The sequence below is a fragment of the Eupeodes corollae genome, chromosome 1 (assembly GCF_945859685.1).
Source record: "Eupeodes corollae chromosome 1, idEupCoro1.1, whole genome shotgun sequence".
Classification (NCBI taxonomy): domain Eukaryota; kingdom Metazoa; phylum Arthropoda; class Insecta; order Diptera; family Syrphidae; genus Eupeodes; species Eupeodes corollae.
The window spans coordinates 238,669,078-238,683,385 of NC_079147.1; the positions used below are offsets into that span (position 1 = coordinate 238,669,078).

Below are 14,308 nucleotides of genomic sequence, written 5' to 3' on the forward strand. Positions count from 1 at the left end.
TTTTATTCAACGGTTTAAATTTCTTCAAGAAATCTTAAAAATAGTCTGAACGACTTGGATAAACGTTGTGCTGTAATTTCATCAAAATGATTTAAAATGTGTGCTCAAGAAATTCATAAATTTTCATTGTGGTAAATTGACCTTTAAAAACAATTAATTGATATAGATTTAAATGCATAATTACAAGTTGAACAGTTTAAACAATTTTACAGCGGTTGAAAATTAGTTCTTTTACTGAGTTGGATATCCTCTTTTACCAAAGATCTAACCAAGTCATTTGTACAAACGCGATTTATTTCTTTCCACTTATCTAAAAGCCACAAATTTTCAATTACTCTGTTTTGGGGATTGAGGATGCGATAGCATAACATAAAGGCAGTTCCAAATCAACCAAAACTGAATGATTTCAGATTTGCGTTTGGGGTCGTTGTCTAGATAAATTCGGAAATTATATTAAATTCCTTTTCAAAACATCCAAATACATATTTTTGTCTATGTTTTCTTCGATAAATACAACTTAACAACTTGACCTAGTCCGTACTTTAGAGAGCCATATACATTCTTGGGAAAGAGCTTTGTGTTTGGCTGCCTCTAAACGAATGCCTTTCCATCCGATCCATGAATGTTGAATTTACTTTCGGCTGTGAAAACTACTGCATATCAAAACGTTTCATCGTTGTTAATATTATATCGGGCAAATTTCATCCTTGAAAATTTGTTGTTTTTTTCTTCTTCAGGAAAATCGTCATCTCTGAGCATTCTTCGAATTGTGTCGGCACTGTTCTTTTTGTTTACATATGTTTCTGTTATTTGAAGTGCGAACTTATGCATCTTTCTTAACTATTCTTACAATTCATCATCGGTCGCTTTCAGAAAATATGTTATCAAGACCTTCCCTTCCTTTGATGACGATTTTCGAGTATATGTATATCGCTCAGTAAGTTGCTGAACAGCTGAACTTTTCTTTGGCTTATTCCTATCTTTGTAGTGTTCAACAACTAACTTTCGACTTTCTAAGCTCCTTCGCGTACCCATGTTTGAAATAAGAAAAACAAAATTTTGACTTAATTGACTTTACAAATTGATAAACTCAAAACAACAAATAATAATTATGTATGTCGTTTTTAAGCCTAAATCAGTTTTTACCTCAGGATTTGAGTGAAAAGAATAATGGGTTATGTTGCATATGAATAATTGCTTTCTTAGTTCAGTTAATAAAGGTTTTCACCTCAAAAAGAATCCAACAGTTTTGAAACTTGGCACACTTACTACAGAATGTCTGGTGATGACCCAAAAAAAAGTTTCCAAGAATCCGACGTGAGCTCTAGCGGTAGTTAAGAGAATCACAGAGTTTGTTCCAGTTTTTGACGTTTATCTCGAAAACTATTTGTCGTATCAAAAAATTGTATTCCACAAATTGAAGCTCATTAAATTTTATAAAAATAAGATTAGATGAATTTTTTCCTATCTCTTATAGTTTATAAACTAACTCTAGCGGCAGTGAAGAGAAACATACGGGTTTTTCGGTTTTATCTTGAAAACTATTTCTCGTATCAAAAAATAATCTTCTACGCCTATTAAATTTTCTAAAGTAATATGATGCTAATTTGTTTGATCTTGTTTTAGTTTGTAAAATAACTCTATCGGCATTAAAGGAAAACATGTGATGATTTTTTCAAACACGTTGATGACGATTGTGTACTTAAAACCCTAAAAACGTTTCTGGACAGTCTTATAATTAAAACGGACATTGAAATTTGAAAAAGGAAGGGCATCCCAATAGGACAGAACATTATATCAGCTGTGCGTCCCAGATCATTCATTTCACTTGGTACAATGCTTATTCTCTAGGCATGCAGGCAATGAGCCATATAGTGGGCTAACGAGTTTCAGAAGTAAGAAGGGACATACAAATTGAATACAACATTTTTTTTGTGGACAATTACAAACAGGAAAAAATGCATACCATATTTTTTTAGGAAAATTAATAAGCTTTCTTTACGTGAGAAAAAGTCATGTTTTCCTTAAATGCCGATAGAGTTATTTTACAAGCTCAAGCAAGTACAAACAAATTAGAATCATATTTTCTTGACATTTGATAGGCTTTAATTTTGTAGAAGATTATTTTTTGATACGCCAAATAGTTTTCAAGATAAACCCGAAAAACCGAAAAAACCATTTGTTTTTCTTCACTGCCGCTGGAGTTATTTTATAAACTATAAGAGATAGGAAAAAATTCATCTGATCTTATTTTTATAAAATTTAATGAGCTTCAATTTGTGGAATACAATTTTTTGATACGACAAATAGTTTTCGAGATAAACGTCAAAAACTGCAACAAACTCTTTGTTTCTCTTAACTGCCGCTAGAGCTCACCTCGGATTCTTGTGAACTTTTTTGTGGGTCATGATCAGACATTCCGTAGTAAGTGTGCCAAGTTTTAAAACTGTTGGATTTTTGTGAGGTAAAGGCAACAGAACAGTTAAAAGCAAGCATTTTTTACTTTAGAAGCGGGAAGTCTATCTCCCTCCGTTTAGGCGGAAGGATCAATTTGAAAAAGCATCATCCATAGGTGAAGGGAAGAGTATAGGGTTGAGAAATTATTTGTTTTTATTTTGAAATGATTAATTTTTGTTTGTGCTCGATTAATATCACATTTTATTAAATTAAAAATACAATCAACACTTTCTCTCATAATATCACCTTTGATTTCTTCCTTCTTTTTATTCCACAAAATTTCAACAGAATTAATATAAGCTTAAAAATCCTGGACAGAAAAATGAATTAAATAATCAAACAAAATCAACGAAAAACAAAAAAAGTTATAAAAACTCAAAATGAGTTAAATAATACAAAGTCAATATATAAAACAAAAACAAAAAAAAATATAAAAAAAAGATTTACTTTGCGTTCTATTAACCTTTTTTTTAAAGTAAGAAATAAAACTAAACTAAACTAAAGTGCAAGTTGAAGAATATCAACGATCAGATAATTCACCTCAGCACAAAATTAATTTTTATGAACGAAAACATCCAATATCTAAAATTAAAGAAAAATTGCAATCACTAACATTTTTCTTTTTCATTATGTAATTAGAGAAAAAAAAGTAACAAAAAAAAAATAGAATTAAAAGAAAATTGAAAAACCATGAATGAGATTGCAACCACCAAAGCGAGCCTTCCTCAAAAACAGAAAATAATTATATTATTATATGAAATTTCATCCATATTTTAGATATATTTAAATCGACAAAAACAAAAATATGATAAATAAATGCTTCAATAGTATAAGAAATTATTTATAACAATGGCTCTTCAATTAAAAAAAAAAGGACATAAAAAGTTACTTACACAAAAGTTGAAATTATAAGAAACTAAAAAAAAAACTAAAAATCAAATATATATGTTATTTTATTACATAAAATAATATATTGCTTAAAAAAGAACGTTTTTGTCAGTGTCTTACGCATTAAAACGATCATTAATAAATAAAAAGGAAAAATATTCTCCGATTTTCAAAAATGGGGATCTAACTAATCAACCAACAACATTAATTAACACTTATTTAATTGTACGTAAATATTTTGTAAATACATAACTAACCTATTTATTGTACCATAATGCACGCTTTTTTTTTAAACTTAGTTTTTTGCTTGTATATTTAAATATTTTTAATTTCAATTTAAAAACAATCTAAATTTAATACAACTTTGCATGGTTTTTTTTAAAGGTACGTCATTATTTGATCCTCTTAGAAATGGGAGTTTTCTGAAAATTCTTAATACAAGTTAGACATTTCGTTATTTGTTTTTTAAGAAGTGATTTTTTATGAAATATTAATTTTACCGACAAGCCTAATAATTGCTATAATTGAAGTGTGAGTTGTAATTCAATAACGCTTTGTGATTCGCAAGACTTTATAATTCCGAATGACAATTTTAAACACACTATAAAATGCTCGCGCTGCTTCGCGGACTTCCTCTGCTGCGCTGTCCTGTGAGTGTGGATTCGTTTACGTCGCTGTACAGCCCGTACAGCTCGTCGTTCCATCTTCTCTTCCCTTTTATGCATACGGGACCGTAAATCTTTTCTCTCGAAACGAACCAAAGTGTTTTCATCCGCTTTTGTTATAGTCCATGATTCTGCACCGTATAGCAGGACGGAGAAGTTGAGGGTCTTATAAACCGATACTTTGGTCCTTCGAGAAAGGACTTTACTACTCAATTACTTTCTTACCCCAAAGAAACAACGGTTAGCAAGAGTTTTTGATCTCAGCGCTGGTGTCGTTTTCTGCGTTAATAGCGAAGTCAAGGTTGACGAAGCCCTTGGCTACCTCAAAGTTACGTATGTCGATGTGACCGAGAGGTCCGTGTTGTAGGTCCTTTCTTGACGACAACATGTAATGTTTTTTGCCCTCATTAACCATTAAACCCAATTTTGCCTCAATACTCTCAAAAGCCCCATCGACATCAGGCTGAGTTCTTCCGATTATGTCAATGTCATCAGCATATGCTAGTAATTGGACAGACTTTTGAAAGATAGTGCCTCTAGTGTTGACGTGTGAGCTCTACACTATTCTTTCAAGTACGAAGTTAAAAAAATAGCTAGACAGCGCATCATTTTGTCTTTTCCAACCTTTATGGAGCAGAATCAACGCAAACAGTTTTATTTAAATTTATATTACACTTGTTTATTAACACAATTCCACAATCCAATAAAACAACTTTTGCACACTTACACACTTACATTTGTTGTCACATAAGGGGGGGGGGGGTTAAAAAATTATAGATACATGAATTACATGTCAAAAAAAAATTTAAAAAGTCAGCAGATTTATAGTTCTCGGGCGTTCATTCACGGTTGTCAATGTTACTTTTGGTATAGGTTTGGGAGAAGTGGTGTTTAGCCTCGGTAGAAGGCTGGCACAATGGCAGTGTAGAACAAGACTGCTTCCTCGTTGACCATGATTATGTCTGCCCCATGCAGCATGCTTACAATGAACACTCCTTATATAGTCGAATTGGTTAAGAGCTTTTGACCTTCATAAAGTAGATACGAGTATACTATTTTGCAACAGATGACGCTGTAAAAGTCTAAAGCTTTGTGCTTAACAATATACGTGCTTTCATATTTGAGCATTCAGCACCAAGAAAAAAAACTGTAAAAATAATTAACAAATCAAAATAATTGAATAATGATTAAAAAGACTCATAAATTCTTTGAACAGTTGGCATAAAAACGTACACTTGGAGATCAAAGTGAGAAAAAACGTTGAAGTGTGGTAAATTCGGAAGATTAATTAGATAATAATTTAAATTATCACATCCTGTGACAGCATTACAAATCCGTCATTCGTTCAAAACTTGAATATAACTCCCATATTTGAGCAGGTGCCCCTAAAACAAATTTAAGTATTTTGGACAGGATCCCAAAATGAGCTTTGAAAATGATAGGCGATAGACATTGACATACTATACATGGACTGCTAGTAGCCAACTTCACGATGGTTCCGCTTTTAATGGACAAAACACTAGCGCAAAGAGGGCTATGCGGAAAACTTGTGTAACGTTTACATTTAATACTCACATCGCACAGTCTGCTTCTGCTTCATTTTGCACGGACTGTCAAAATTTTTCAATAACATGTAAACATTCGTTTGTCTTCCACAAATTATACTAGATGTCAAACTTTCTGTGTCGGAAAAAGCTAATCTCAACTAAATACAAACGGATGTCGCTAAATATTTCATAACTTTCTTGCCACTGTGCCTGGAAGGGCTAGTGTAGCTAATTTGAAGTGGAACCATTTTTATTCAAATTTTGTATGGAAAATTCACACCACTATAGCAGTCCATGTAATTACGTCACTCGAACACTGCCGCAATGTTTCATGCCTTTCGTTGCTCTATCAATATTTTTATAAACAGTGTTCTGTCGAATTAGCCAGTTGCATTCCCCCTCCCCCTCAAACAATTCAGCCGTAATACTCGTACTTCTAGGAATGCTCATCAGTTAACCCTTGAGCTCAGTTGACTTAATGTCAAGTATAGAGATTCTTTTTTTAACCACACATCGAGAATGTGGAATGCTTTACCCAACTCTGTTTTTCCTATCATTTTAACAGTCAAAACTTTAAGACCAATGTACATCGGTATCTCCTCTTTTATCCCTCCCTATTTTAATAAAGCTCGCACTGTGTTTAAACCTTAAATATTTTAAGAGTATTAATAACCCCTGACGCATCAATACGACTCAGTTTCCGTGACATTGGTTTGCAATTGATTTTTGTTACTTGGGTTGCAGTTAGGAGCCTAAATGATTTTGATGTCCGCTGACTGGGGTGGGGTCTTGATCTGGTTTCTGGCATTCAATTTTTTGCGGATTGACGCATATTTCTTTTAAGAAATGAATTCAAAGGTTTCCGTTCCACTTGCAGCCCCTCTCTGTAATATGACATTACTTCCTCCCTGTTTAATAGTGTCACGCAAATTCCATTTACTCAATTGAACATTGGGCTTTCTTCAAACAATTTTATTCTGTCAGACCTAAATAAGTTTATTTAAATACATATGATTAAAAAAAAAGAAAGTAAAAGAATTTTAACTTCATTTTTTAATTTTTAATGTGAGTTTATGCTCAATTTTGTAATCAACTGTATAAACACAATTTAGTATACCGCTATTTTTAGACAGATCCCATCTTTTCACACTTAACAAGTCAAAATCACGCCATTTCTAGAAACTGATTGATACACGATCTAGCAACGTATTAACTTTAAAGTGTTGTATCTGATTTTAATGAATTTTATACAAAAAATTTTGTAGTTTATCTACAAAGTCTACAATTGATTAGCTTCATTTTGACACCAAACATTACAAATTGGACTCTCTTAATCCTTTTTAAATCTCGAAACATTGTGCAGGTTCAGACTACATAAAGGACTTAAAAGTAAGGCAAGTTTCTTGTATCTGATTGGCCAGCTGCCAAAAAATTACCTTCCAATTAATGCAACTTTAATGGAAAGTTGACTCGAAAATTAAATAAATAAATTAGGTGGCTCAACAGTTCATTGTGAACTAGGGCCTAGTGTCTTACAACTCTCAACCATTCATGTGTGTGTGTAAAGTTGTCAGGGATGGAGTTGACATACAATATTAAGCTGAATCCGAACTTAAGAAAATGTTTTTCATGACAAGAACTACTCTTGGAGGATTTGTCAATTCCTCGCAAGAGCCAGTATCCGTGAAATATTTTTTTATTAGGGTGGCACAGGCAGGGATTGAACCCAAGACCTCTGGCGTGACAGGCCTGCGCACTTTTTTTATTCATTTTTATTACTTTAATCTTAAATCTATCTTAGAGCTAGACAAAAATTCATAAAACTAGCCTAATTAAGCATAACTTACAATTAACTTACTTCGCATACAGACACTCTAAGTTAAACCCTGCACACTTACCACCACGCCACGGGTACCACTGACTGGAAAGTTAATCAAAATAAATTTCTCTAACTATCAAGTCAATTCTACTTCTGTCAAAATGACAGTTGATAATTTGTTTTCATTCAACTGAAAAGCTGAACTTTATGACTCTATGATTTAGGGTGAGTTCAAAAATGAAACTAGTTGCACAAGCCATGCCGACAAAATTAAGGCAAGAATGCGGCAGATATACAATATCAAAAACCAATTTTATAATACCTAAGTTTTTTCTTTGAGTTACGCGGGTTTTGGGTTTTTACTGTCTCAGCCAAATTCTTTTAAAATGTTCAAAAAAAACTAGAACTTATTTTAAATGCTTTGAATGAAACAAATTCATTCATTAATTCATTTCTATGAAGTATAAATATTATATTTCAACTTATTATTAACCAATCATCTAGTTTTTTGACAAAAAAATTAATAAATATTCAATTATTTTACATACTCATCTTGTTCTGAGTACCCGTGGCATGATGGTTAGTCCGTTGGACTGTCATGCAAGGGGTCTTGGGTTCAATGCCTGCCTGTGCCACCTTAATTAAAAAAAAAAAATAATTTTCGCGGGTACTACCTCTTGCGAGGAATTGACAAATCCTTCAAGAGTAATTCTTGCCATGAAAAAGTGCTTTCTCAAACTAGCCGTTCGGATTCGGCCTAAAATTGTAGGTCCCTTCCATTCCTGACAATAGTACTCGCACACAGGAATGGTTGAGAGTTGTAAGTCACTAGGCCCTGGTTCACAACGGACTGTCGCGCCACCCCATTTGATTTGATTTTGATCTTGTTCTGACATATTCCTTTAGGTTTGATCGCATTTCAGCTGTCAGACTGTGTTTTTTTGGACAGAGTTGCCGACTGCAGTAATGCAGTGTATTTACATTTATGAACCCAAATCTTGCATTACTCCTGCATTTTTAAATTAATGAACTTACCCTTATTTAATTTCTGCACAACTTCATTTAATGTTTTCTGTAAAAGTGTTACTTGTCAATTTGGCAAAGAAATAAGTAATATTTATTTACAAAACAAATACAAATCGTGATGCACTTGTAACTTGACTGAAAAGCCTTTTAAAGACAATACATTTGTTGGATATTTTTGTACTATGAATTTGAAGTATAGGTTTGTAAGTAGTGTAAGTAGTTCTTAATTTGAAATTCAGGGGAGTCATTCCGTAATTTCCGAAACGATAATCGTCAAAACGATTATCATTAACGATATCGTCAATAATTTGCTTCACGTAACTTTATCACTATCGTCTCGTTCAATCGTTTTCAGTATAAATTCTTTGAGTATATTATAATATGACTAAAATGTCAAAATGAACTCAACGAAAGATAATGCTTGTTCAATAGCTTGAAAATGTTATTAAACTTAGCTTTTTTTCTATGAGAAATTTTGAAAATTTGCAAAAAATGTATTGTTAATAAACATTTTATTTTCATTTTGTAACAAAACTAAATTACACCGACGTTTTTTTTTTGTTAAATTTGCTTAGTTGTCAATGGAAATTAATAGCAGACTATACCTACTTAGGTATCGTGCAAACGCTATCGTTTTGACGATATCACTTTGACGATTATCGTCTTACGTGAAGTGAGACTTTCGTCGAAACGCTATCGTCTAGCGATTATCGTTTTAGGGAATGACCCCCCAGGACACTTGAAACACCTACTAGGTGCCTTGGTCAAAATTACGTTCAAAGAATAAAGTTGACTACAAATGAAGTCCCTTATGTTGTCTGAACCTGCCCATTCAATGATAAAAACCATTGACAACTGGGGCTAGTTTTAGCTGTCAATGGTCGTAAACGTCATACTTTCCTCTTCACAATTAAATGGATATTCATAGATATTTTTGTTTGAAAGTTCTTTTTAGAAAACTCTGAAAAAATGCTTTTTGACAATAATACAAAATTTTGCACTCTTGCTTTTATCTTAGAAATATAAATTGTCCAATTGCGATAATGAGAATGGCTTGAAACATAAATTCAAATTCAATAAATTCACACAAATGTACTGAAATTAAATGAAAATAACAAACAAAGCGTTGACTTATTTGTGTCATGTCACACTAGTTTCGGCTTCACATTCTAAAAGCATAGCCTTTGAAGAGTGTTTTAAAGCCTTTTTTAAGCTATTAAAATGGTAACTAATATTTACAATTTTTAAAAATATCAAATTACACTTTGCTTTTTCGCTTTTTGTTATCACTTATTTTATATATAGTTTGAATGTTTTGCTAATTTTTTAAAAGTTAACGGCTTTAATATTTATAATAATTAATAGTTCGACAATTACATTCATTTTTAATATTTCTGTTGTACCACCTTTAAATATATTTACATTATTTTAAATTACACAAGTTAATAAGTTTTTATCAAAATAAGTAAAATTGTTACTATTGTAAAATTAGAAAAAGTAGTTATTTTCTTCTTACAAGAAAATAGAAAGTTAAGAAAATTATTCAAAGAAAATTAAATTTACATTTTTTAATAAATTTAAATTTAGGACGATGAGGATTACAGCGGACCAGCAATGGGTGGCCGCGTTAGTACCCGCAGTGACGATTCAGACGACGACGAGGATCTGCCAGTTACTATGAGAAATATATCGTTATTGAAGTCACCCGCAACAGGGAATAATTTAGCAGTGCCAACAAGTAAGAAGCCATTTAAAATGGAAATTGTTGATTATTAATTAAATAAATATATATATAGAAATAAATTAAAAATTTAGACATAAATAAAAATTGTAAACGAACAAAAAAAAAAAAGAATTCGAACAAAACAAAAAATAACAATAAACTTATTTTATTTTTGTTTGTTTTTATTTTTCTTAATTATCAAAACTTTGTTACAGTCTTTCTTTGTATCATAAAAATAGTTATAAATAAAAATTATTCAAAAAGTAATAAAACAAAAAAACAAAACGTATTTATAAATAATTCAAACTTAAATATATGTTCCTCTTTTGTTATAGAAATATGTACCTAAAGGAACCATTTCCAATAGAATATAGTTAAAATAATAATTTAGCGTTTGCTTAAAAAAGTATGGAAGGTCGTTTTTTAATTTAAACAAAACAAACAAAAACAAACAACATGTTCAAAAAGGCTTTAAAAGCTTCACAAAAACATACTCAGAAAATTGAAACACGTACATTTTTTTAGAAAGTTAAATTAAAAAAAAAATACAAACATTTTGGCATAACTAAATTTCTTATATTTTAAAACATTGATATTCAAAAAATAAAGATGGATGAGGATACGTGCGGGTACTTACGTGAAAAGGTACAAGAAATCATTTATTTTGAACACGAGAAAAATAAAAAATAAACCAAAACCAAAAAAAAAATAATAAACATGTTATCCACAGATTTTAAAATATGTGAAATCAAAATGCTGTGAATAGTTAATAGAATTGTATATGTAAAATGTAATATATATAAATTATTATGTAACTTATATTTTCATTTTATTATTTTCTCAGCACCATTTACATATTTAACAAAAATAAAAAAATAAATATTTAAGAATATGTGCGCATATTATAACAATAAAATGTTATATGTTCGTGCAAATGTTGTTAAATAAAAATAAAAATATTAAATCAGGAAACGTATATAGTTAAGTAGATCTTAAGAAGACCGAGTTGAATAAAAATAAAATTAATTAATTAAGAAGAAAAAATTTAAGTATTATAGAGACTAAGTATATCTAATAAATACACCATAGCATTTGTTTGATATTGTTACTATTAAACATTGAAGTAACTTCAATTTAAACAAAAACAAAAACCAAAGCTTTTATTAAATATTTTCATTTGCAATAACCTTTCTATTTAAACAAACAAAAATAAACTTAAAAAACAAAAAAAGAAAAAAACGGTACAAGACAATAACTCTGAAAATGGTAACAAAATTTAAGAAAATAAAACAAAAAACATTCAGAAAAAAAGGGAAGATAAATTCAACTACTTAAAGAAAATAAAACTATGCCTACTTTTTTTTACTTAATTTATGTTTAATAAACAAAACAACAACAAAAAAAACTATTTAACATCTTTTAAAAAGAGAACATGTAGGAATTTTGTAAATAAATAAAACTGCATAGTTTAAAAATGTACCTACCTAACTAACCTACATATTATATTAAAACAAACAAACAAAACTGAAAACCCATGGATTTTTCGGATCTGCAATATTGTCTTCAAGTTGGTATTTATAACAAATAAAATAATAATATTTTATTTTTTACTTAAACTTTAAATGGTGTCATATAAAATAAAATAAAATAAAATAAAAACACATTTAACGTTGTATTTTCAAATACCTGAGCTGTTTTAGTGAAACTTTCAAAACAATGTATGCAAACTTATAAACAAAAAAAAATAGTTCTTTAAGTTAAGTTAATGAATTTAAAATTACTGAAACCAAAATATTACTTAAAACTCAATTAAATTGAAAATAAAATGTGTTAATATCGACTACCTACAACCTAAAAATTGATTTCTGATCTTTATTTTAAACAAAAACAAAAATATAGCTGAAAAAAAAATAAACGAGGTTTTATAGAAATTGTTGATGAATTTTGTTGATATGCCTTGACTTTTTTCTACTGATTTCTTTTCTCTGAAAGAGTAACACACATTATTTAATCTTTAAAAGGTAAGTTCTGAGCAGTCTTCGACCAACTTCTCTCGCAGTCGGTTGTAGTTTTCAAAGTTTTGTTTACTAAATGCAATCTTGTCATAAAACGTCCCAAAAGTACTGCGGTTATAATTTCGGTCGACATAAAAGTAGTGTTGAGTTATTTGACACTTAAATTCAGGGGCCTGATTATGAGATTCGCGGCGAATCGTTTTGCTAGCGCGTTTGCCATTTTTAAATTATTGCTTTCGCTTTCGCCTTTATCGTTTTGAATTCGACCATTTAACGAATTTGAAGGTTAATTTGAAATGTCATAATGTCAGTTCATGGCGACTTGAAATCCGACACCTTTCTTCACTGTTCGATTTCATGGATTTTTTCTTGATTGTAATTATATAAAAATGTGAGTTAGTTTTATTTTTTTTTCTTATAATTTATCCACAACCCACAATAAAATATAAAATATTGAATAAATCACCACAAATTTCACAAATTCAATCAAAGCTGTCAAATCACTGGAATATAGGAATAAATGTCAAACCAAAAGTGTCAAATCGCTGGAATATAGGAAGAGCTATTTTCGCTTCGCCTCGAATTCGTTAATAAGAAAATAGGACCCGAAACGAATGTGAAAGGTCGAATTGAAAACGATCCGCCGTAAACCTCACAATCATGCCCCAGTCTTTGACTAAATTCTCTCGCAGTCGGTTGTAGTTTTCAAAGTTTTGTGCTAAATGCAATCTTGTAATATAACATTCCCAAAGTATTGAATCTATCGAGTGCGGTTATAATTCTGGTCGACATAAAAGTATTGTTGAGTTATTTGACATTTTTATATTCAGGGACCTGATTATGGGATTCGAGGCGAATCGTTTTGCTAGCGCGTTTGCCATTTTTAAATTATTGCTTTCGCTTTCGCCTTCATCGCTTTGAGTTCGACCAATTAACGAATTCGAAGATTTATTTGAAATGTCATGTCATGGCGACTTGAAATCCGACACCTTTTTTTTGGCGGATTCACAGGTCAAAGAGTGTTCTGTGTTCGATTTCGTGGATTCTTACTTGATTGTAATTATAAAAAAATGTGAGTTAGTATAATTTTATTTTTCTTATAATTTATCCACAACCCACAATAAAATATAAAATATTGAATAAATCACCACAAATTTCACAAATTCAATCAAACCAAAACACAATTTGTGGAAAGCTGTCAAATCGCTGGAATATAGGAATAAATGTCAAACCAAAAGTGTCAAATCACTGGAATATAAGAAGAGCTATTTTCGCTTCACCGCGAATTCGTTAATAAGAAAATACGGCGCGTAAAAATTTGAGAGGTCGAATTGAAAACGATCCGCCGCGCCGCCGCACAGTGGGGAAAATGCGGACAAAACCTATTTTTCTGAAAGTAGGATTTATTTTTAAACAAAAAGTGTTTCTTATAGTTAATTGGTTGTAGAATCAGAAAATGAAAACTATTTTTCAAAAAAAAAAAATTGTACACCTGTAGATTTTCGCTCAAAGTTCAAATATCGTGAAAAATTATAAAATATTAGTATTCTTTAAACGATCAGTATATTGTGAAATTTGAAATTTTTAAACAATTTTTTCTGCTAAAATAATTGAAATAAATTGAAAAATAATACCGTATGTTATTTTTTGAAAAAAAAATGGACAAGGTATTTTTTGACGAAGAAACACTTTATTTCAGTGATTTTTTCGTTCGCATAAGGTTTTAACTACTTCCTCTGTTTGCCTCTGTTTGCAAACTATTTTCAGTAGATAGTGTAGGGTCTCAGCAATATTTTCCAGTAAAAATCTCATCCGGATACGTCCGGATGCGGTTTTTAGGGCAATTTTAAGTTGGGAATTCATACAAAAAATAACAATGAATTAATAATTTAGATTATGGAATTTTATATTTATGCCTTTGAACCAGTTCTGACGATCTTAAATGGTAAAAAGACGCTTATGTGAAAACACTCTTAATTAACCCAGCACTGAGTTAACAGAATTATATCAACAAGTTTCGTATAAAGTACTCCTATTTTCTGAAATTGAAAATGAAAGTGTCGGTTGTAGTTTTTAAAGTTTTGTTTACTAAATGCAATCTTGTTATAAAACGTTCCAAAAGTACTGCGATTATAATTTCGGTCGACATAAAAGTATTGTTGAGTTAT

At 30.6% G+C, this 14,308-nt stretch overlaps 1 protein-coding gene across 2 annotated transcripts in view; it reads left to right on the forward strand.

Moving 5' to 3' along the window:
- LOC129943459 (sodium-dependent neutral amino acid transporter B(0)AT3) overlaps positions 1 to 11,987 on the forward strand; it is a 75,981-nt gene extending 63,994 nt beyond the window's left edge. The window contains exon 10 of one of the 2 annotated variants that reach the window (XM_056052926.1): positions 2,746 to 2,861. In XM_056052926.1, the coding sequence (XP_055908901.1) occupies positions 2,746 to 2,751 (6 nt within the window). In that variant the 3' untranslated portion in view covers positions 2,752 to 2,861. Of the gene's footprint in view, positions 1 to 2,745; positions 2,862 to 9,989 lie in introns of those variants that run through there. The other variant, XM_056052925.1, reaches the window with a different exon arrangement.
- The last annotated feature ends 2,321 nt before the right edge of the window (positions 11,988 to 14,308 follow it).